General features: G+C 39.4%; 1 protein-coding gene across 2 annotated transcripts in view; it reads right to left on the bottom strand.

The window, feature by feature from the left end:
- Positions 1 to 11,627: 11,627 nt before the first annotated feature.
- Positions 11,628 to 22,353, bottom strand: part of LOXL4 (lysyl oxidase like 4) — a 168,424-nt gene continuing 157,698 nt past the window's right edge. For both annotated transcript variants that reach the window (XM_053691737.1, XM_053691736.1), the window contains 2 exons: positions 14,828 to 14,939; positions 11,628 to 11,698 (listed from right to left, as the gene is read on the bottom strand). In XM_053691737.1, the coding sequence (XP_053547712.1) occupies positions 11,628 to 11,698; positions 14,828 to 14,939 (183 nt within the window). The remainder of the gene's footprint in view (positions 11,699 to 14,827; positions 14,940 to 22,353) is intronic.

Raw genomic sequence — 22,353 nt, 5'->3', positions numbered from 1 at the left:
CTACATAAATTACTATGAGTTCCATACCGGGTTCTGAAACAGTAAAAACTACCATCACTTATAAATTTGTAAATTTGACTAGTATATGGTAACTAATTTACCATTGCCTAGTTTATGAGTTTTTGTCGGTAAGGCTGTGCGGGGCTAACAAGCCTTTTTTTCTTACCGCTCACTTAAGCCAACGCTGGTATTACAAGTTTTCTTCAAGCCAGCGTTAGCCTCAGAAAAGTGAGCGTTGAGCAAAATTTAGCTTCACATCTCACTGTAATACCAGCGCTGCTTACGGTAGCGGTAAACTGGCAAAACGTGCTCGTGCACAATTTCCCCATAGGAAACAATGGGGCTGAGCTGGCTTAAAAAAACCTAACACCTGCAAAAAAACACCATTCAGCTCCTAACGCAGCCCCATTGTTTCCTATGGGGAAATTAATTTTATGTCTGCACCTAACACCCTAACATGAACCCCGAGTCTAAACACCCCTAATCTTACACTTATTAACCCCTAATCTGCCTATAGCTGACACTGACATTATATTCTTAACCCCTAATCTGCGGCTCTGGACACCACCGCCACCTACATTATACTTATGAACCCCTAATCTACTGTCCCCAACATCGCCGACACCTACATTATAGTTATTAACCCCTAATTTGCCCCCAACGTTGCCGCAACTATATTAAATTTATTAACCCCTAATCTGTCACCGCCACTATAATAAATTTATTAACCCCTAAACCTAAGTCTAACCCTAACACCCCCCTAACTTAAATATAATTTAAATACATCTAAATAAATGTACTACAATTAAATAATTTATTCCTATTTAAAAATAAATACTTACCTATAAAATAAACCCTAAGATAGCTACAATATAACTAATAGTTACATTGTAGCTATCTTAGGATTTATATTTATTTTACAGGCAACTTTGTATTTATTTTAACTAGGTACAATAGTTATTCAATAGTTATTAACTATTTAATAACTTCCTAGTTAAAATAAATACAAATTTACCTGTAAAATAAACCCTAACCTAAGTTACAATTACACCTAACACTACACTATAAATAAACTAATTACCTAAACTACCTACAATTAATTACAATTAAATTAAATAAACTAAATTACGAAAAAAACAACAACACTAAATTACAGAAAATAAAAAAAGAATTACAAGAATTTGAAACTAATTACACCTAGACTAATCCCCCTAATAAAATAAAAAAGCCCCCCAAAATAATAAAATTCCCTACCCTATACTAAATTACAAATAGCCCTTGAAAGGGCCTTTTGCGGGGCATTGCCCCAAAGTAGTCAGCTCTTTCACCTGTAAAAAATAAAAAATAAAATTCCCCCCCAACATTAAAACCCACCACCCACACACCCAACCCTACTCTAAAACCCACCCAATCCCCCATTAAAAAAACCTAACACTACCCCCTTGAAGATCACCCTACCTTGAGACGTCTTCACCCAGCCGGACACAAGTGGTCCTCCAGAGCAGCGTTCGCCAACCAGTGGTCCATGGACCACTGGTGGTCCACAAGAAGATGTTGGTGGTCCTTGACACCATCAAGCAGGAATTAATCTACTCTGATGGTGTCACCCCCGACGCGCCGCAACTCCCTACAGTGCCTGGCTAGACATCAGTGAAAACCGACGGAGGAGAAGTTAAATTACAATCTCCCTACGCATGTTGCGTAGTACAGCACAACTTGCATAGCTAGATTGTATTTTTAACTCCTCCCGCCCGGCGTACTGCTCAGAGAAAGATGCTTTCATTCTAAAGCCATCAGAGGTTGGTATAGTCTTGGCTTGAAATAGTATTATTAAAGTATATAAAAAAAAAAAATATTTAAAAAAAAAAAAATTCTCTCTTATATTTCATCAATTTTCTTCCCTTTACCTGTCTCTTTGTAGTATTTTTCGTAATTACTTCAGATGGACTTACATCACTGTGTGTCTTCCTCCCCTCCATCTTCTTTTTTGTTATTAAATCTTAATTATTTTTCATTCTAATAATTTTCCCACACACAAAGCCATTCCACCTGAATTCCAGTAATTGCCATCCAGCAGATTAGCCATATCCCACCAGTATTATAGTAATTGCCAGTAACATCAGTCGTGGTTAGCTCACATCCTTATTGAGAGCTTTCTAATATAAACTTAAATTATGACTCCAATGTCTGTCCATGATCATCAGTAGTTTTGAATAATTCTTAACTGGGGAGAGGTAACTTGGAAGTCTTGTGGTCCTTTTAAAAATAATTTTTTCCCCCCTTTCTGCCTCTCTGTTTCCAGCTCAAAAGTTGGCACTCACACTTCATATGTCATTTGTAAGGATTCTCTCAGTTCTGTCATTCAGTTAGTTAATTTGAAAAAAATATTCTTAAAAAAGTGTAAATATATACATAATGTAAACTTAGCTATTGTTATACTAGTTATGTACAGTATGTGTGTGTATATAACACACATTTTAGAGGTTTGTACATTTTAAAAATAAATCATGTTAGTGGTCCACGGGATTCAAAATTGTCAATTTAGTGGTCCCTGAGGTTCGAAAGGTTGGAGACCCCTGCTCCAGAGGGTCCGAAGTCTTCATCCTTTCCGGCCAGAAGAGGACCTCCAGACCGGCAGAAGTCTTCATCCAGGCGGCATCTTCTATCTTCATCCTTCCGTAGCGGAGTGGGTCCATCTTCAAGACATCCGACGCGGAGCATCCTCTTCATCCGACGGCCGACGATTGAATGACTGGTCCTTTAAGTGACATCATCCAAGATCCTATCAGCCAATCGGAATTAAGGTAGGAAAAATCCTATTGGTTGATGCAATATGCCAATAGGATTGACCTTGCATTCTATTGGCTGATTGGAAAAGACAATAGAATGCAAGCTCAATCCTATTGGCTGATTGGATCAGCCAATCGGATTGAACTTCAATCCTATTGGCTGATTGCATCAGCCAATAGGATTTTTCCTACCTTAATTCCGATTGGCTGATAGGATTCTATCAGCCAATCGGAATTCAAGGGACGCCATCTTGGATGACGTCACTTAAAGGACCAGTCATTCAGGCGTCGGCCGTCGGATGAAGAGGATGCTCCGCGTCGGATGTCTTGAAGATGGACCCGCTCCGCTCCGGAATGATGAAGATAGAAGATGCCGCCTGGATGAAGACTTCTACTGGTCTGGAGGTCCTCTTCTGGCTGGATAGGATGAAGACTTCGGACCCTCTGGAGGACCACTTGTGCCCAGCTGGGTGAAGACGTCTCAAGGTAGGGTGATCTTCAAGGGGGTAGTGTTAGGTTTTTTAAGGGGGGATTGGGTTGGTTTTAGAGTAGGGTTGGGTGTGTGGGTGGTGGGTTTTAATGTTGGGGGGGTATTGTATTTTTTTTTACAGGTGAAAGAGCTGAATACTTTGGGGCAGTGCCCCGCAAAAGGCCCTTTTAAGGGCTATTTGTAATTTAGTATAGGGTAGGGAATTTTATTATTTTGGGGGGCTTTTTATTTTATTAGGGGGATTAGATTAGGTGTAATTAGTTTAAAATTCTTTTAATTCTTTTTTTATTTTCTGTAATTTAGTGGGGGTTTTTTCCGTAATTTAGTTTATTTAATTTAATTGTAATTAATTGTAGGTAGTTTAGGTAATTAGTTTAATTATAGTGTAGTGTTAGGTGTAATTGTAACTTAGGTTAGGGTTTATTTTAGCTAGGTAGTTATTAAATAGTTAATAACTATTTAATAACTATTGTACCTAGTTAAAATAAATACAAAGTTGCCTGTAAAATAAAAATAAACCCTAAGATGGCTACAATGTAATTATTAATTATATTGTAGCTATCTTAGGGTTTATTTTATAGGTAAGTATTTAGTTTTAAATAGGATTAATTTATTTAATTGTAGTAATTTAATTTTGTTTTATTTAAATTATATTTAAGTTAGGGGGGTTAGGGTTAGATTTAGATTTAGGGGTTAAGAAATTTAATATAGTAGCGGCAACTTTGGGGTCGGCAGATTAGGGGTTAATAAATGTAGGTAGGTGCCGGCGATGTTAGGGACGGCAGATTAGGGGTCAATAAAATTTAACTAGTGTTTGTGAGGTGGGAGTGCGGCGGTTTAGGGGTTAATACATTTATTAAAGTGGCGGCGATATCCAGTCGGCACATTAGGGGTTAAACATTTTAGTTAAGTGTTTGCGATGTGGGGGGGCCTCAGTTTATCGGTTAATAGGTAGTTTATGGGTGTTAGTGTAATTTTTAGCACTTTAGTTAAGAGTTTTATGTTACGGCGCTAGCCCATAAAACTCTTAACCACTGACTTTTATATGCGGTAGGAGTCTTGCCAGGAGAGGGTCTACCGCTCACTTTTTCAGGCGATCGTAATACTGGCGTTAGAAAAATCCCATTAAAAAGATAGGGTACGCAATTGACGTAAGGGGATTTGCGGTAGGCTAAAATCGCAGAAAAAAAAGTGAGTGGTAGACCCTCTCCTGCCTGACTTGTAATACCAGCGGGCGTTAAAAAGCAGCGTTGGGACCCCTCAATGCTGCTTTTTAAGGCTAACGCAAGACTCGTAATCTAGCCGTAAGTATTTTTGAATTAAATATGGAGGTATAATCTAATTTTATTATTCATTTTCTACAATCAGATGTTCATTTGATGGTTTCAAGTCAGCTTTTTACAGAAATGTTGCATCACTTTTAAGTCAAGTCCTTTAAGTTAAACAATTGTTATAAACTACTTAGAATCACTCCTGCAAGCTTGTGAATAAATCAGATGGAAAGAAATGAAAGACTATTTTCCTGCTGCACAAATGTGAACCACAATGCACATTCATTCCACACTAATATGGTCAGTTTCAAGCAGCCTACAATTAGTATCTAATGCCAAGTTCATTTCACACCCATTCAGTTCATGGAGCGGCTACCTTTAGGGATTTTCTAAATTATATCTGACTCCAAGGTATAGCACAGCTGGCTTGCCTTTTGATTCTAATTTTAGACAATTTAATTTGAAACCATTTTTTCTCACCAATTATTTACTTTACTAGATAATTAAAGGGATATGAAATACAAAATTTTTCTTTCATGGTTCGGACAGAGCATGCAATTTTAAACAACTTTCTAATTTACTTCTATTATCAATTTTTCTTCTTTCTTTTGGTATCTTTTGTTGAAAAGCAGGGATGTAAGCATACCTAGGTTGGTTTAAGAACAACAATGCACTACTGTGAGCTAACTGCTGATTGGTGAATGCACTTATATGTATGTTGTTATTGGCTCACCTGACTTGTTCAGCTAGCTCTCAGTTGCTCCACCTTCAACTGAGGATACCAAGAGAATGAAGCAAACGTAGTAATAAAAGAAAATTGGAAAGTTGAATACAATTGAATACAATATGCTCTGTCTAAATCATTAAAGGGACACTGAACCCAAATGTTTTCTTTTGTAATTCAGATAGAGCATGCAATTTTAAGCAACTTTCTAATTTACTCCTATTATCATTTTTTCTTCGTTCTCTTGCTATCATTATTTGAAAAAGAAGGCATCTAAGCTTTTTTTTTGGTTTCAGTACTCTGGACAGCACTTTTTTTATTGGTGGATGAATTTATCCACCAATCAGCAAAGGACAACCCAGGTTGTTCACCAAAAATGGGCCGGCATCTAAACTTACTTTCTTGCATTTCAAATAAAGATACCAAGAGAATGAAGAAAATTTGATAATAGGAGTAAATTAGAAAGTTGCTTAAAATTTCATGCTCAATCTGAATCACAAAAGAAAAATTTTGGGTACAGTGTCCCTTTAAAGAAAAAAGAGGTTTTATGTCCCTTTAATAGAGCCACTTTAGCTCTAGATATTGCACACAGATCAAAAAATCCACATGATGGCAGGATCTCCTCTTAAAAATATACAACTTTAAAAGGGAGGCATGTGAAATCACTCACATAAACTGGTTAGCAACAGCAGTGACATGACAGGAAGTCTTTCCTACACTTCCTCTGTCTACAGTGTATTTTAGTCAGCAGTCAACAGTGTTGTCAGTTCACATCACCCCTTCACAGTGAAACGCGCCCCGGCAACTCCAACGTACGTTTCCCTGTAAACCACGGCTTAAATAAAAATATCTGACGCACATTTTGATAACTTCAGAATCTACCAAACATGTAGTGTTCCTGTGGTCAAAGCTAGAAGGTTATTCTGCAATTACATTTATTCCTACAACTAGCTTTAGTAGGTATTTGTATTACAACATAAATTAGATTTAACAAATTCATTTTTTTAGAAGTGTTTATTTTTTCAAGATGTGATAAATTATTACTTGTGCATGGAATATAACGTTTCTGACAAATTATGATAATCTAAAGCCCTGTCATCATCTGGATTGGCTACTCCAAATAAAAAAGTGTTTGGTGAAGTTTTGCCATTTGAAAACTATTGCAGCAAACAAGGTCTTAATTTGTTCTAAGTTTCAGTAAGAACAGATATGCCATTGAAAGACTGCCGTACAATAAAGTTTCAAGGTGATTACAGTCCATTTAACATTCTAATATGATGATATTTACATATGTTCACCAAGGATATTGACTAATGTAATACAAATGCTCTGCTAGAACTCTGAAAGTTTAAATATTATTGATCAGTAAAATGTATTGCTTCACATTTTTAGACTTATTCCCACTGTTTTCAAATAAATAACTGGGGGCCATTAAGAAAATGGATTTTGTGTTCACCAGTCCATATGTACCCATTGCTATGGCTCTAGGTTGCTTTTTTTTCTTTAAGTTTTTTTTTATGGTTTCATGGTTTGTGAATACTTACCACCACAGACCTCCCAATTGTCCAATTTTGCACAGGAAAGTCTAGGATTCTGAGCTGTGTCCCACTGCCATGCTGAGACTTCCCTTAGCCCCACCCATGAACCACCCAGGCACGCCCACCACCCATTCAGTCAAGCCAATTATAACGCCCACTATCCACTTGCAACGCCCACACCTCCTGACAGGACCCTGCCCATAAAATGGCCCTCCATCAACCTCCTGAGTACCACATAGCCACCCACAAATGCTAGGAGGTATTCCGCCAGCCTAAATTTCTGTTTTCTGTAGACCATGGCTTAGATTAAAAAAAAAAAGTGAAAAAAAAACTTGCTGCAACAATGCAAATTAATGAATTCTTAAAGATTTGTACCTGCCCCTTGTCACCACTCAGGAGTTGAGAATTAAATTTCGTTATAATCAAAGGATTAAAATCTGCCCTATTAATTGATTTATCAGGGAACAGAAAGATTTCCATTGTTAAGGATATCAGCATTACAAAAACACCTTCAATACCTTACAGAAAAGAAAAGAAAAAAAATCTCTGTCTATAAAACAGTTCACTCCAACATATGCACAAAAGAAAACTTGCAAACAGTTTAAGAGAAATAAAATTAAAATAAAACAGCATTGAAATAGAAACAAGATACTTTACATGAGCAATAGATTTTTTAATACCTCATACTGGGATGAGGTGTAGGTGAAACCTTATCACTAGAATGCCCCATATTGCCCACTACTGGCCCCTGGAGTCAACTTTCATTCTATCCAGTGAGACTACTTTGCCATAGCAAAACATAAACAGTTTTACAAGCATTTTTCCTAAGTGTTGCATCTGTAATTATTAGTTTTCCATGTTGCTGGTGGTTCTTCCTTAAATATGTGAAATATCATGTATTGGGTACCTCATGCAACCCATAAACAAAAAGCTAGAAAAGATAGGTGAAGTAAAAATCCAATGGTTTTCAAACATGATTTTACGCTAACAACAAGACTCATCAGCAAACACAAGAGTCTATGAGGCCGATTTAACAACCCCTGTATTGCAGCAAATGTAACTGTGTCCGCGCGAGCCTTCAGGCTTGCCGGAAACAGAAGTTAAGAAGCAGCGGTCTTAAGACCGCTGCTCCTTAACTCGTACGCCTCCTCTGAGGCAGCAGACATCAATCCGCCCATTCGCATACCATCGTTTTGATTGACACCCCCTGCTAGCGGCCGAAAATCTGCAGGGGGCGGCATTGCATAAGCAGTTTACCAGAACTGCTTGTGCAATGATAAATTCCGACAGCGTATGCTACAGCGGATCATGGTACATCAACCCGTTTGAATCTAAGCCCTTTTTCCGCAGATCCTAAGCCCCTTCATGTCGGGGGCAAATATTTAACATTGGAACAAAGTTCTGATGTAAACATTTGCTTGAAAAAGAAATCATGTGATCATCAATGTGATCACATGATTTCAAGGCTGGGATCAGATCAAGGGGGATTGCCTACGCTTCTAGGCAGGCCCCTAGGTCTTATTTTTCATACCCAGAAAGTAGGCGACTATAGGACGCCATATAAGGTAGGATGTTTCATGCTGTCCTAACGGCGTTAAAGCCCAACAATGTTAGGATGGCATGGAACGTCCTAAAGCTGCCAACCAAAAAATGCTTTTTTTTTGGCTTCCATTGAATATTCTGTTGCTATACAATACTATAATACTACAATGCCTTTGGGTTTTGGCTGGAACCCTCATGGTATTTTACCAGTAAGACCAGTCTGGTATGTTTAAGGTGGTGAACCTCCATTAGCAGAATTCCTGAAGCTATCCTGTGAAGTCCCAGATGAGTGGATAAAGGCTTAGTAGGAATTAATAGAGGATACATTAGTTGGACAAATGATTTACACCAACTCTGTAGCTGAATTTATCAGTTTGCCATCTGTACTGCATCCCTTATCGGAAAGTGTCTAAACCAGGGGTATCAAACTCAATGGGGGGCCACTGGCCAAGTGTTTTTCTCCCATTGGGGGCTGCTTGAGCTGAGTAAGTGATCCGGAACTGGAAATACTAGAATCTGGAAGTGACATTTACCCAAGTAGTAGTGCATAGTGGGAGTTGTAACCCACAATAGGCATACACACCTGTCTATATTATCTTGTTTGTGCCAAGTTAAATGATCATTCTGGAACTGTAGAACAATGTAAAAAGTGACATTTATCCAAGCAATGCATGGTGGAAGTCTCTACACTGGACACTTTTTCTTTATATAGTTATCTTGTGAGTGCCTATATAGAACCTCAACTAGTTACACCACTTAGAACCGTAAAAAAAATTTGACTGCCCAAATGAATGGTTAACCTATTAAAGAAGGGAGGGCTAAAAAAAAACTACCATGAGGGCTGCATATGGCCCCAGGCCCTGTACTTTGGGACCACTGGTCTAAACAAACTAAAGCATGAAATTAAAATAAGACTGTTTAAGTAAATAAAGTTACTGACATGTGCACAGTCAAAACATTATTCTGGCCAAATAATTTATCATGCAAAAAAATACATTTGGTTTCATCCAAAATTTTTCATTTGTTAACATCTTCAGGGCAGAAGAGGAGCAGACAATTAGCAGCTTGAACTTAAGGGGATATGAAACCCACAATTTTTATTTTGCAATCTAGATAGAGCATACTGTTTGAAACAACTTTCCAATTTACTTTTATTATCTAATCTGCTTTGTTCTCTTGGTGTCCTTTGCAGAAAAGCACACCTATGTAGCCTAAGAAGCAGCAATGCACTACCTGGATCGAGATGCTGATTGGTTGCTCCAAATAAATACCTCTTGTTATTAGTTAACTCTGTGTTTCAGCTAGCTCCCAGTAAGCCATACTGCCAATTCAACAGAGAATACCAAGAGAATGAAGCAAATTAGATAATAGGAGTAAATTGGAAAGTTGTTTAGAATTGCATTCTTATCTAAATCATGAAAGAAAAAAATTGGGTTACCTGTCCCTTTAAAGTAGCAGATAGTGCTGCTGCTTCACACCCACAACAGTACAAAAATATATCTTTTTAAATGTGTTTTTTATGGGTTCAGTAAGTGAAGGTTACATTCTTGTCCGCTGAAAAAGGAATGAATCAACTGACAATAAAATTGCTGGATAGTAATTTTGTGTACATTTGAACTTCTGATAACTTTCCCACCTGAAATCTGAACTTCTGCATCCATTCCCTCCTGCAGAAAAGCTTATTTTTTTATTTAGAGCAATAATTTAGCTGCATAAATGATGGAACTAATTTTTTGCGGTACCATCATTTATTCCTTTGTTTATTTGTTAAGGGAAGCACTTTTTTTGTTTTGAAGAAAATGCAAAGAATAAAGAAATTTATGTAGATCTGTCCAAATCCAAGTGTACAGTACATGTCTAGTATCTATACATTAAAGTGTACATTCCCAATATCACTGTTGCAACCACCTGACTGTATATCATCAGTCTTTCACACATAAATTAACAATACCATAGCTTAGCTGTATTTATCATATTTTAATTGTTCTTCAGACTTTCAGATGGAATTCTGAAAGTTAAAGGGACAATATACTCAGGCAAGCAACTGATAAGAGTTCATTGTGTTCAAAGCTGCTGCAGGAACACCCATTTAAATGGGGCGGGCTCTGTTTCTCTGCTGCTGCCTTTTGTTTAAATAGTGTTTCTGTAGCCAATACTGCAGTATTGGAATTTTCAGTATAGGTTGTGGTTTATTCTAGTCAAACTTGCTGGAGGAACACCCTTTCAAATTAGCTGGTCTCTCCCCTCCCACTAGAAGGTTGATTTTTGCTGTTGCCAGTAATTTTCATAGTTGGCTAGAGCCAATACTGCAGTTTTAAGCTTTCAGTATAGGTGGTGGTTCAATGGATCAAATTAGCTAAATCAAATAGCAAAATAAAAGTAAAGGAAATATTTGTAAACAATTTAATACACTTCAGCAGGTAAAATGATCATGTGGGAACACATCAAAGAGGAAAAGTGTACAGTAGACTGTCCCTTTAATGTGCTATTAGATTTCTTAATGGACAAGAGTATTAAAAAAATATCTCAAATGTTTCATAAATTAATACAGTATTTTCTTAAGAAGAATGTTTATAATGATTTTCTGTTACAATCCAGGGCTATATATAGAATTCAAATTATATTGGATGTTTCCATCCAAATTATTTGAAGTATGCACTGTGCAACAACCACCAATAAACCGAGCTGTATATTATAGTACATATTATTCCCAAATTTCCAAACATCGAATGGTTAACAACCCCAGAAATAATATAAAGGAAAGTTAAAAAGATGGAATCATAAATATGATCTGAAGCATGAAAGCTTAATGTTTGACTCTCATGTCCCTTTAAGGGTTTAACCATTAGGCTGTTTATTCAGCATATAGCGACTTCCTATGTGGTGTATTTCACAAATAAAATCTTATAAAAATATCCATTGCTGCAACGTAACCGTTTGCCTGTTCTGTGCTGCAGAGTTCTGTCCGGTTGGTAAATGTTGCACCGTCCTGAGCTTAGATCTTTTGAAAAAAGTAAAAAAGCAACAAAAAAAAAATAATCAGATTTGATATTTTTTTTGCATGAGGAAAATAAGCACCTTTTGAGATGTTGGTCAGTACATAAATATTTTCAAGATTGCACCTCAGCAAACCGATCGTCCAATCAAATTCCATTCTGATATTTCTTATTTTAAAGCAAATCCTCCTTAACAGCACCGTATAACTGTGGCCATCCTGACATGTAAACGAAAGAGACATACTGTTGTGAGGTGAAGGATGTAAAAGAACGAGGCCTACACAAGGTTATTTGTGAGTCTTTGCTGGCGTTCAAAGTTTTCTTCCAAGTCGGCACTATACGCATCACCTGGCAACAAATGAGAGACAACCAGACACATAAGATTTTTGTTGTTTTATAAAACACATTATTACATGATTTTCTTCCATTAAATATAAAGATATATTCATATGTTTATTTTACTATGTTTTATCAAATTATTGAGTGCTTAGCCTGCTCCACCCATATGTTAAAGGGACACTGAACCCAAATTTTTTCTTCCATGATTCAGACAGAGCATGCAATTTTAAACAACTTTCTAATTTACTCCTATTATCAATGGTCATTACCAGTGGTCATTCTATGGTGGTGCACAGAGGTGCAAACATCACCCTAATCTTTTAGGTTTCAAACCAGTGAGGATGAAACTTGCTGCTGTCCCTTCCCATCTATCCATGCCACCAATGACCCAACCACACCACAAATTAGCTAGTGATGCTGCCAGATTGCTCAGTTCCACCAATAGTACATACATGACTCCATCCATCCCCAGCCACAGAACTGCAGCTCCAGCCTCCACCCACACCTTTAACCCCAAAGTCAGGGCAAGCATTTGACCCCCCAAAAAGTTCAAAGCGGCCAGATCCCACCAAAATAATCAATAAGTAAAGCAGAGCTTCTTATATTGAGATCTCCAGTGCAAGCAGAAAAACATTTATACTTCAACTCACTTTCAAATCATGTAGTTCAGAATTTGGCCACCAGATGTCACTAGAGCATTCTAAAGGCTTTGACATGTTGTCAAATGATTACATTTCAGAGCCACTAGAGGGGAATATAGAGGAGAAATGGCTGCCAGTTAGGGAGGGAAGAGGGTAGATATCTATAGATATCATGGGGGACAGAGGAAGTTAAAGTAGTACTTTACTTTTGTCCTGTCAGTTTCTCAGTGTTCATTCTGTAATGGTGTAATGTTTGTTTAGTCTAATATTTGTAATGTTTCATGAGATTCTTCTATGGTAATTCAATTTCCGGTTGTGGCTGGTCTCATTTTAGTTTACAGGTATAACTCACTTTACAGCACTTCACAGCGCTTCACTTTACAGTGCTTCTCTTTACAGCGTTTCGCTAATACAGGGCTTTGTGGAGCTGAAGTTCATCCTTCAGTGATTTTGAAACAGTGCTATAATCATTGTGAGATTGCTAGAAAAGTGACTGGCACCCTTTTGTTATGTGCAGTTCACTCTGTTTACATCATTACAGTTCAATCTGTGCCTCAGTGTTATAGTCTGGCAAATTTTACTACAGTAATTGTCACTATTTTACAGGTACAGTATTTATTGAATACTGTGCTGTGCTAGTGTTAAACTAAACCTAGCACTATTGCACCCCTAATATTTGTTAGTTCAAACATGTTCAAGTTTTAAACACAGATTCAAAAAAATTAGCTGCCAAGGGGAGCTCTTAGCCCAGGAGGAGATACGGAGCCTGGAGTGTGTGTGTGGGAGGGGGAAGAGGGTCGAGACTCGGTATTGGTGGGCTAACAGGCTGCCTGGAGGGGATTCGTCAAGTGCTGCGGCTGCGCAGCTGTGTGTGATGCTCATAACCTTGTGCGCAAATGTATTAGCGCGGTCAAACACAGCAGAGGTGCAGGCAGCGAGCCGAATCGATGCCGGTCCCGTTAGGTAACAGCATAGAGGTCAGGACAAGGTACGTGCAATGTATAAACCATTTGCCCGACCATGTATTTACATAGCTCCCTGGGTGGCAAGCGTAATTGGGTACCTAATTGACAGCCTAAACTTAAAGCTCTGCTGTCGGTTCTAGCTACTAGGAACACCGTTGGGTTTTGTTTTTAATTGGAGAGGAAGCTTTCTCCTAGTCAGAACTTAGGGTCAATCACTTAAACAGCAACTGTGGAATCTGAGGTCCGTTTTAAACACACTGGCAAGTGAAAAGAAAGCTAAAACTGCCTTGTTTCACTTTAAGGCGGTTTTCACTTTACAGCGGGGCTCCGGTCCCTAACCCGCTGTATGAGCGGGGTATACCTGTATTTGATCTATCTATCTATATACGTGTATATCTATCTCAAAACCAAATGATAGCACTCACAGGACTTTCACAAAACATCAAACAAATGTATTGAAATGTTTTCAAGGATGTACTCAGCTGATGAAGGGGGAGTACATCCTCAAAAATGTTTCAATGCATTTATTTGATGTTTTGTGAAAGTCCTGTGAGTGCAATTGTTTGGTTTTGGTATCCTATTACATTTTTGCACCCAGGCAGTTGGCGGGTTCGTCTGAAGATTGAAATACTATAATATATATATATATATATATATATATATATATATATATATATATATATATATATATATATATATATATATATATATATATATATATATATTACACATACACCTACACACACACATACAATCTAAGCATAGTTCCCAGAGCCATGAAGGAAGATGGGAAGTAAGGTTTTATTAGGGTCCCTATGCATTTAACCTTATTAATTATTATTATCATTTATTTGTATAGCACCTCAAAATGATGTATGTTACCGGAAGAGCTTTGGTCTTGCCCAATGACACTTTTTTCTGCCAGTTGCTACATATGTAAAGTATCAAGACTTTAGCGGTGCGTGCACTGGAGTACATTTGAGTATAATCACTAAGCTGCTTGTATTACGCTCAGCCAAGAGAGTAACTGCCCTGTGTTTTACCAATAGACAAGGGGTAAACTCATTGCTCTATGTGTGTTACTGTCAGGTAAAGGTTAGATAAAATCACTGCTTAATGTGTATTATCATCAGCCAGGGAGTTTGCTATTGGTAGCCATAGGGATAAAATTACTGCCCATTTGTTAAAAATATATATGGCAATTGGCAGGGCTAACAAAAAAGTTTGGTGTGGTGTTTAAGGTGACGCTTGAGGGAAGGTTTACTGCAACATCCCACAGCTGCTTTAGGGAATTTGCAGCAATTGGAAAACCCAGGTTAGAGAGTTTGCTTTCTGGTCTCTCCAGGGAGTGTGGGAAAAAACATAATATTGGTCCCACACTCCCAAGAAAGACCAGAAAGCAACGAGAGCTTCAGACACTGGAGGAAAACGATTGAGTGAGTAATAAACCATTCTGCTCACGTTGTATCCAGCAGTTTAATATCCCTTTAAATGAAATAGTGCAATAGTATCATTGTTAGTTGGTCTCTCACCTGTGTGACAGTTGTACATCCAGATACGGTGACCATCGTACTTACACCGACATCTCATCACATTATTAGTGAAATCTGACTCTGCCACCTCATATTTTGGGTTTATAATTACCTGAGAATATGAAAGAAAATAGAGGTTTTAATTGTTAGTATTATAAAAATACACTTTATAATTAGAGCTATATAAATGAATTTACAAACTGATTCCAGGTTTTAACAAAATTGCCTAGATGTACATACAGCAATAAGATCCACAAAAATGTGTCCCATAACCCCAACTGTTTTTTTTTTTATTCTATGTACAAACATATGAAAACACTGTACAAAACAAAAGCAGCAGCTTTAATTTTTTAATATTTTAATATTCCTTCTGCAGTTTAAAAGCTTCAAGCAAAGTCTGAACACATTACCGGTTGCAGACTGGGGAAGGAGGCTTGTTGTGGTTACCTAGGCAACCAGAAAGCGTCCCCCTAGTAACAAAAGTCAGTTTTCACAGTGTTTATACTTGCTACTTGTTAAGCCCATTACCCAGACCCCATCTCTGCTCCTGCCCACCACATATCACACTGTTGCTCAGTGTGTGGGGGTGGGGGGTGTCCCTCTTTTGAAATGTTAGAAGGTATGGTGTCCACATAGGTCAAGCCAAACCTATACTGTCATGCTTACTGAAAAAGGAATGCTATAAACAACAACGCGCGTTTCAAGCATTACACATTAATAGAAAATACAGCAACAAGTGAAAATCATATCAAAATTTGTATCATTACATGGAAACTGCATAAAAGTCTTTAAGTTATAATTTATTCAGGAGTTTTTGGGAAACAATATTTTATGTAAAAATGCAAAATTGCTTTTATGCTACAATTATATGCAATTGTTGTTGCCCTGTACTTTTTCAGTATGTGCCGCCATTTTAGCTCCTTTTGCCTTATTGCTTACAATAGAGTTCTTCAGCAAGCAGATATAGAATTTTTGTGGTGTACTTAGATGAAAATTTGTGTGGTTCAGAAACATCCACATAATTTTTAAATAGCAGTTCTAGAAACAACAGTTGCCCCCTGTGGTGTGAAAATTTGCAAGCTATATTGTTTTCTGAAACAATCAATGAGGCCGGGTAAGTGTTAAAGGGATAGCCAAGTCAAAATTAAACTTTAATGATTCAGATGGAGCACACCACTTGAAACCACTTTCAGATTCACATCCTTTATATAAATGTGCACAATCTTTTTATATGCACAGTTTCTGAGACACCAGCTCCTACTGAGCATGTGCAAGATTTACAGGGTATCATGTATACAGGGTATACATGATAATGTGCACTGGTTTTACAAGTTAGCCACAATGTGAACGAGAGCTGGCTTTCACATTGCTAGGAAGCATTGCGCTCATGAGATTGTGCTTCCATAGGCTCCTATGGGAGCCTCATTCTTATGTCGTCAGACCGAGGGGTAAGCCGTGCATCGATGGCAGCAATCAAATATATATGCTGATGTATATAAGCATATATATATTTACTGGGAACACACAGTTCCCATTGACCGCAATGTAAAGGCACTTCTCAGTGAGGTTTTTTTTCTAGGGAGGGATACGAGGGAGGCGGGTGAGCGGCCCATCACTGATGAAGTTCCGGATCCTGTTCCTGCAGTGCGGGTAAGTGGGCGGGAGCACATGAGCGCGCGCTACATTAAGTGCTAATGCTATGTATGGGAAGGAGGGAGAGGAAATAAATGTTGGGAAAGGGATCAGGGAGGGGGAGGGTGTAGGGTATTGAGGGGGGCAGCTACACTCCAGATTTTTTTTATTATAAAAAAAAAAAAAAAAAAGGTATTTTTTTTTAGCAAACTGGGTACTGGCAGACAGTATCCAAGATGGCGGCAAAGAGGTAGAGGGGGGAGGGATCCAACACTGCAGAATAATATATAAAAAATTATTATTTTTATTATAAAAAAAGCCTTTTATTTTATTACTGGCAGACAATTGTGAGGTGGGGGAAGGAAGAGAGCTGTTTGAGAGGGGTCAGAGAGGGATCAGGGGGTCTGATGTGTCAGGTGGGGGGCTGATCCCTACACTAAAGCTAAAATTAACCCTACAAGCTACCTAATTAACCCCTTCACTGCTGGGCATAATGCAAGTGTGGTGGGCAGCGGCATTTAGCGGCCTTCTAGTTACAAAAACAACGCCAAAGCCATATATGTCTGCTATTTCTGAACAAAGGGGATCCCAGTGAAGCATTTACAACCATTTGTGCCATAATTTCACAAGCTGTTTGAATAATTATAGTGAGAAACCTAAAGACAGTTAGTGAAAAAGTGTGTGTATATATATATATATATATATATATATATATACACACACACATACATACATACACACGTGAAGGTTTTTTTCAGGGATTCCTTACAGATATCAGTGTTACAATGTAACTATCACTAATTTAAAAAAAATGGTTTGGAAATAGTAAAGTGCTACTTTTACTTATTGCCCTATAACTTGCAAAAAAGCTAAGAAAATGTAAACATGGGTGTTTTTTGGTGTAACAGATTTTGGGGGTCAAAGTTATAAAAACATAATTTATGCTTACCTGATAAATTTATTTCTCTTGTAGTGTGTTCAGTCCACGGGTCATCCATTACTTATGGGATATATTCTCCTCCCCAACAGGAAGTTGCAAGAGGATCACCCAAGCAGAGCTGCTATATAGCTCCTCCCCTCACATGTCATATCCAGTCATTCGACCGAAACAAGACGAGAAAGGAGAAACTATAGGGTGCAGTGATGACTGGAGTTTTAATTAAAATTTAGAACTGCCTCAAAAAAAGACAGGACGGACCGTGGACTGAACACACTACAAGAGAAATAAATTTATCAGGTAAGCATAAATTATGTTTTCTCTTGTTAAGTGTGTTCAGTCCACGGGTCATCCATTACTTATGGGATACCAATACCAAAGCACACGGATGATGGGAGGGACAAGGCAGGAACATTAAACAGAAGGAACCACTGCCTGTGGAACCTCTCTCCCAAAACCAGCCTCCGAAGAAGCAAAAGTGTCAAATTTGTAAAATTTTGAAAAGGTATGAAGTGAAGACCAAGTTGCAGCCTTGCAAATCTGTTCAACAGAGGCCTCATTCTTAAAGGCCCAGGTGGAAGCCACAGCTCTTGTGGAATGAGCTGTAATTCTTTCAGGAGGCTGCTGTCCAGCAGTCTCATAGGCTAAACGTATTATGCTACGAAGCCAAAAAGAGAGAGAGGTGGCCGAAGCCGTTTGACCTCTCCTCTGACCAGAATAAACGACAAACAGAGAAGAAGTTTGCCGAAAATCTTTAGTTGCCTGTAAGTAGAACTTCAGGGCACGGACTACGTCCAGATTATGCAAAAGACGTTCCTTCTTTGAAGAAGGATTAGGACATAATGAAGGAACAACAATCTCTTGATTGATATTCCTGTTAGAAACAACCTTAGGTAAAAACCCAGGTTTAGTACGCAGAACTACCTTGTCTGAATGAAAAATCAGATAAGGAGAATCGCAATGTAAGGCAGATAACTCCGACTCTTCGAGCCGAGGAAATAGCCATCAAAAACAGAACTTTCCAAGATAAAAGCTTAATATCAATGGAATGAAGGGGTTCAAACGGAACACCCTGAAGAACTTTAAGAACCAAGTTTAAGCTCCACGGAGGAGCAACAGTTTTAAACACAGGCTTAATCCTAGCCAAAGCCTGACAAAAAGCCTGGACGTCTGGATTCTCTGCCAGACGTTTGTGTAAAAGAATAGACAGAGCAGAAATCTGTCCCTTTAACGAACTAGCGGATAAAACCCTTTTCTAAACCTTCTTGTAGAAAAGCCAATATCCTAGGAATCCTAACCTTACTCCATGAGTAACTCTTGGATTCACACCAATATAAATATTTACGCCATATCTTATGGTAAATTTTTCTGGTAACAGGTTTCCGAGCCTGTATTAACGTATCAATAACCGACTCCGAAAAACCACGCTTTGATAGAATCAAGCGTTCAATCTCCATGCAGTCAGTCTCAGAGAAATTAGGCTTGAATGGTTGAAAGGACCCTGAATTAGAAGGTCCTGCCTCAGAGGCAGAGACCATGGCGGACAGGACGACATGTCCACTAGGTCTGCATACCAGGTCCTGCGTGGCCACGCAGGCGCTATCAGAATCACCAATGCTCTCTCCTGTTTGATCCTGGCAATCAGTCGAGGTAGCAACGGAAATGGTGGAAACACATAAGCCATGTTGAAAACCCAAGGGGCTGCTAGTGCATCTACCAGCACCGCTCCCGGGTCCCTGGACCTGGATCCGTAACAAGGAAGCTTGGCGTTCTGGCGAGATGCCATGAGCTCCAGCTCTGGTTCGCCCCAACGAAGGATCAGTTGAGCAAACACCTCCGGGTGAAGTTCCCACTCCCCCGGGTGAAAGGTCTGGCGACTTAGAAAGTCCGCCTCCCAGTTCTCCACGCCTGGGATGTAGATCGCTGACAGGTGACAAGAGTGCGACTCTGCCCAGCGAATTATCTTTGAGACTTCCAACATCGCTAGGGAACTCCTGGTTCCCCCTTGATGATTGATGTAAGCCACAGTCGTGATGTTGTCCGACTGAAATCTGATGAACCTCAGTGTTGCTAACTGAGGCCAAGCTAGAAGAGCATTGAATATTGCTCTTAATTCCAGAATGTTTATTGGGAGGAGTTTCTCCTCCTGAGTCCACGATCCCTGAGCCTTCAGGGAGTTCCAGACTGCACCCCAGCCTAGTAGGCTGGCATCTGTTACAATCGTCCAATCTGGTCTGCGAAAAGTCATTCCTTTGGACAGATGAACCCGCGACAACCACCAGAGAAGAGAATCTCTGGCCTCCTGGTCCAGATTTAGTAAAGGGGACAGATCTGAGTAATCCCCATTCCACTGACTTAGCATGCATAATTGCAGCGGTCTGAGATGTAGGCGCGCAAATGGCACTATGTCCATTGCCGCGACCATTAAGCCGATTACTTCCATGCACTGAGCTACTGATGGGCTTGGAATGGAATGAAGGACACGGCAAGCATTTAGGATTTTTGATACCTTGGACTCCGTCAGGTAAATCTTCATCTCTACAGAATCTATAAGAGTCCCTAGAAAGGGAACCCTTGTGAGTGGGAACAGAGAACTCTTTTCCATGTTCACTTTCCACCCATGCAACCTTAGAAATGCTAGAACTATCTCTGTATGAGACTTTGCATTTTGAAAAGTTGATGCTTGTATCAGGATGTCGTCTAGGTACGGAGCCACCGCTATGCCTCGCGGTCTTAGTACCGCCAGAAGCGAACCCAGAACCTTTGTAAAAATTCTCCGGGCCGTAGCCAACCCGAAGGGAAGAGCTACAAACTGGTAATGCCTGTCTAGAAAGGCAAACCTTAGGTACCGATAATGATCCTTGTGAATCGGTATGTGAAGGTAGGCATCCTTTAAGTCCACTGTGGTCATATACTGACCCTCTTGGATCATGGGTAGGATGGTTCGAATAGTTTCCATTTTGAACGATGGAACCCTTAGGAATTTGTTTAAGATCTTCAGGTCCAAGATTGGCCTGAAGGTTCCCTCTTTTTTGGGAACCACAAACAGATTTGAGTAAAAACCTTGCCCTTGTTCCGTCTGCGGAACCGGGTGGATCACTCCCATTACTAAGAGGTCTTGTACACATCGTAGAAATGCCTCTTTCTTTATTAAGTTTGTTGATAACCTTGACAGATGAAATCTCCCTTGTGGAGGAGAAGTTTTGAAGTCCAGAAGGTATCCCTGAGATATGATCTCCAACGCCCAGGGATCCTGGACATCTCTTGCCCAGGCCTGGGCGAAGGGAGAAAGTCTGCCCCCCACTAGATCCGTTTCCGGATAGGGGGCCCTTTCTTCATGCTGTCTTAGGGGCAGAAGTAGGTTTTCTGGCCTGCTTGCCCTTGTTCCAGGACTGGTTGCCTTTCCAACCCTGTCTGTAACGAGTAGCAGTCCCTTCCTGTTTTGGAGCGGAGGAAGTGGATGCTGCTCCTGCCTTGAAATTATGAAAGGCACGAAAATTAGACTGTTTGGCCTTTGATTTGGCCCTGTCCTGAGGAAGGGTGTGACCCTTACCTCCAGTAATGTCAGCAATAATTTCTTTCAAGCCGGGCCCGAATAAGGTTTGCCCTTTGAAAGGAATATTAAGCAATTTAGATTTAGAAGTTACATCTGCTGACCAGGATTTAAGCCATAGCACTCTGCGCGCCTGGATGGCGAATCCGGAGTTCTTAGCCGTTAGTTTGGTTAAATGCACAACGGCATCCGAAATAAATGCATTAGCTAGCTTAAGGGCTTTAAGCTTGTTCATAATCTCATCCAATGGTGCTGTGCGAATAGCCTCTTCCAGAGACTCAAACCAGAATGCCGCTGCAGCAGTGACGGGCGCAATGCATGCAAGGGGCTGTAATATAAAACCTTGTTGAACAAACATTTTCTTAAGGTAACCTTCTAATTTTTTATCGATTGGATCTGAGAAAGCACAACTATCCTCCACCGGGATAGTGGTACGCTTGGCTAAAGTAGAAACTGCTCCCTCCACCTTAGGGACCGTCTGCCATAAGTCTCGTGTGGTGGCGTCTATTGGGAAAATTTTTCTAAATATCGGAGGAGGGGAAAAGGGCACACTGGGTCTATCCCACTCCTTGCTAATAATCTCTGTAAGCCTTTTAGGTATAGGAAAAACGTCAGTACACACCGGTACCGCATAGTATTTATCCAGCCTACATAATTTCTCTGGGATTGCAACCGTGTCGCAATCGTTCAGAGCCGCTAACACCTCCTCTAGTAATACACGGAGGTTCTCAAGCTTAAATTTAAAATTTGAAATTTCTGAATCCGGTCTCCCCGGATCAGATCCATCACCTACAGAATGAAGCTCTCCGTCCTCATGTTCTGCAAATTGTGACGCAGTATCGGACATGGCTTTCGTGTCATCGGCGTGCTCTGTCCTAAACCCAGAGCTATCGCGCTTGCCTCTTAACTCAGGCAAATTAGATAATACTTCTTTCATAACATTAGCCATATCATGCAAAGTGATTTGTAAGGGCCTTGATGTACTTGGCGCCACAATCTCACGCACCTCCTGAGCGGGAGGCGAAGGTACTGACACGTGAGGAGAGTTAGGCGGCATAACTTCCCCCTCGTTGTCTGGTGATAATTTCTTTACCGGTAAAGACTGACTTTTATTTAAAGTAACATCAAAACAATTGGTACACATATTTCTATTGGGCTCCACATTGGCTTTTAAACATAATGAACAAGTAGATTCATCTGTATCAGACATGTTTAAACAGACTAGCAATGAAGGCTAGCAATCTTGGAAAAAATCTTTCAATAAATTTACAAGCAATTGAAAAAACGCTGCAGCGCTTTTAAAAACACAAAAAACTGTCACAGTTCAAATAACAATGAACTAATTCAGTTATAGCCAACAATTTTAACAGTAATTGTATGAATTTAGCAGAGGATTGCACCCAC

Source organism: Bombina bombina, chromosome 9 (assembly GCF_027579735.1).
Source record: "Bombina bombina isolate aBomBom1 chromosome 9, aBomBom1.pri, whole genome shotgun sequence".
Classification (NCBI taxonomy): Eukaryota; Metazoa; Chordata; class Amphibia; order Anura; family Bombinatoridae; genus Bombina; species Bombina bombina.
The sequence above is the reverse complement of the archived record's forward strand: the minus strand, read 5'-3'. Positions and strand labels throughout refer to the sequence as shown.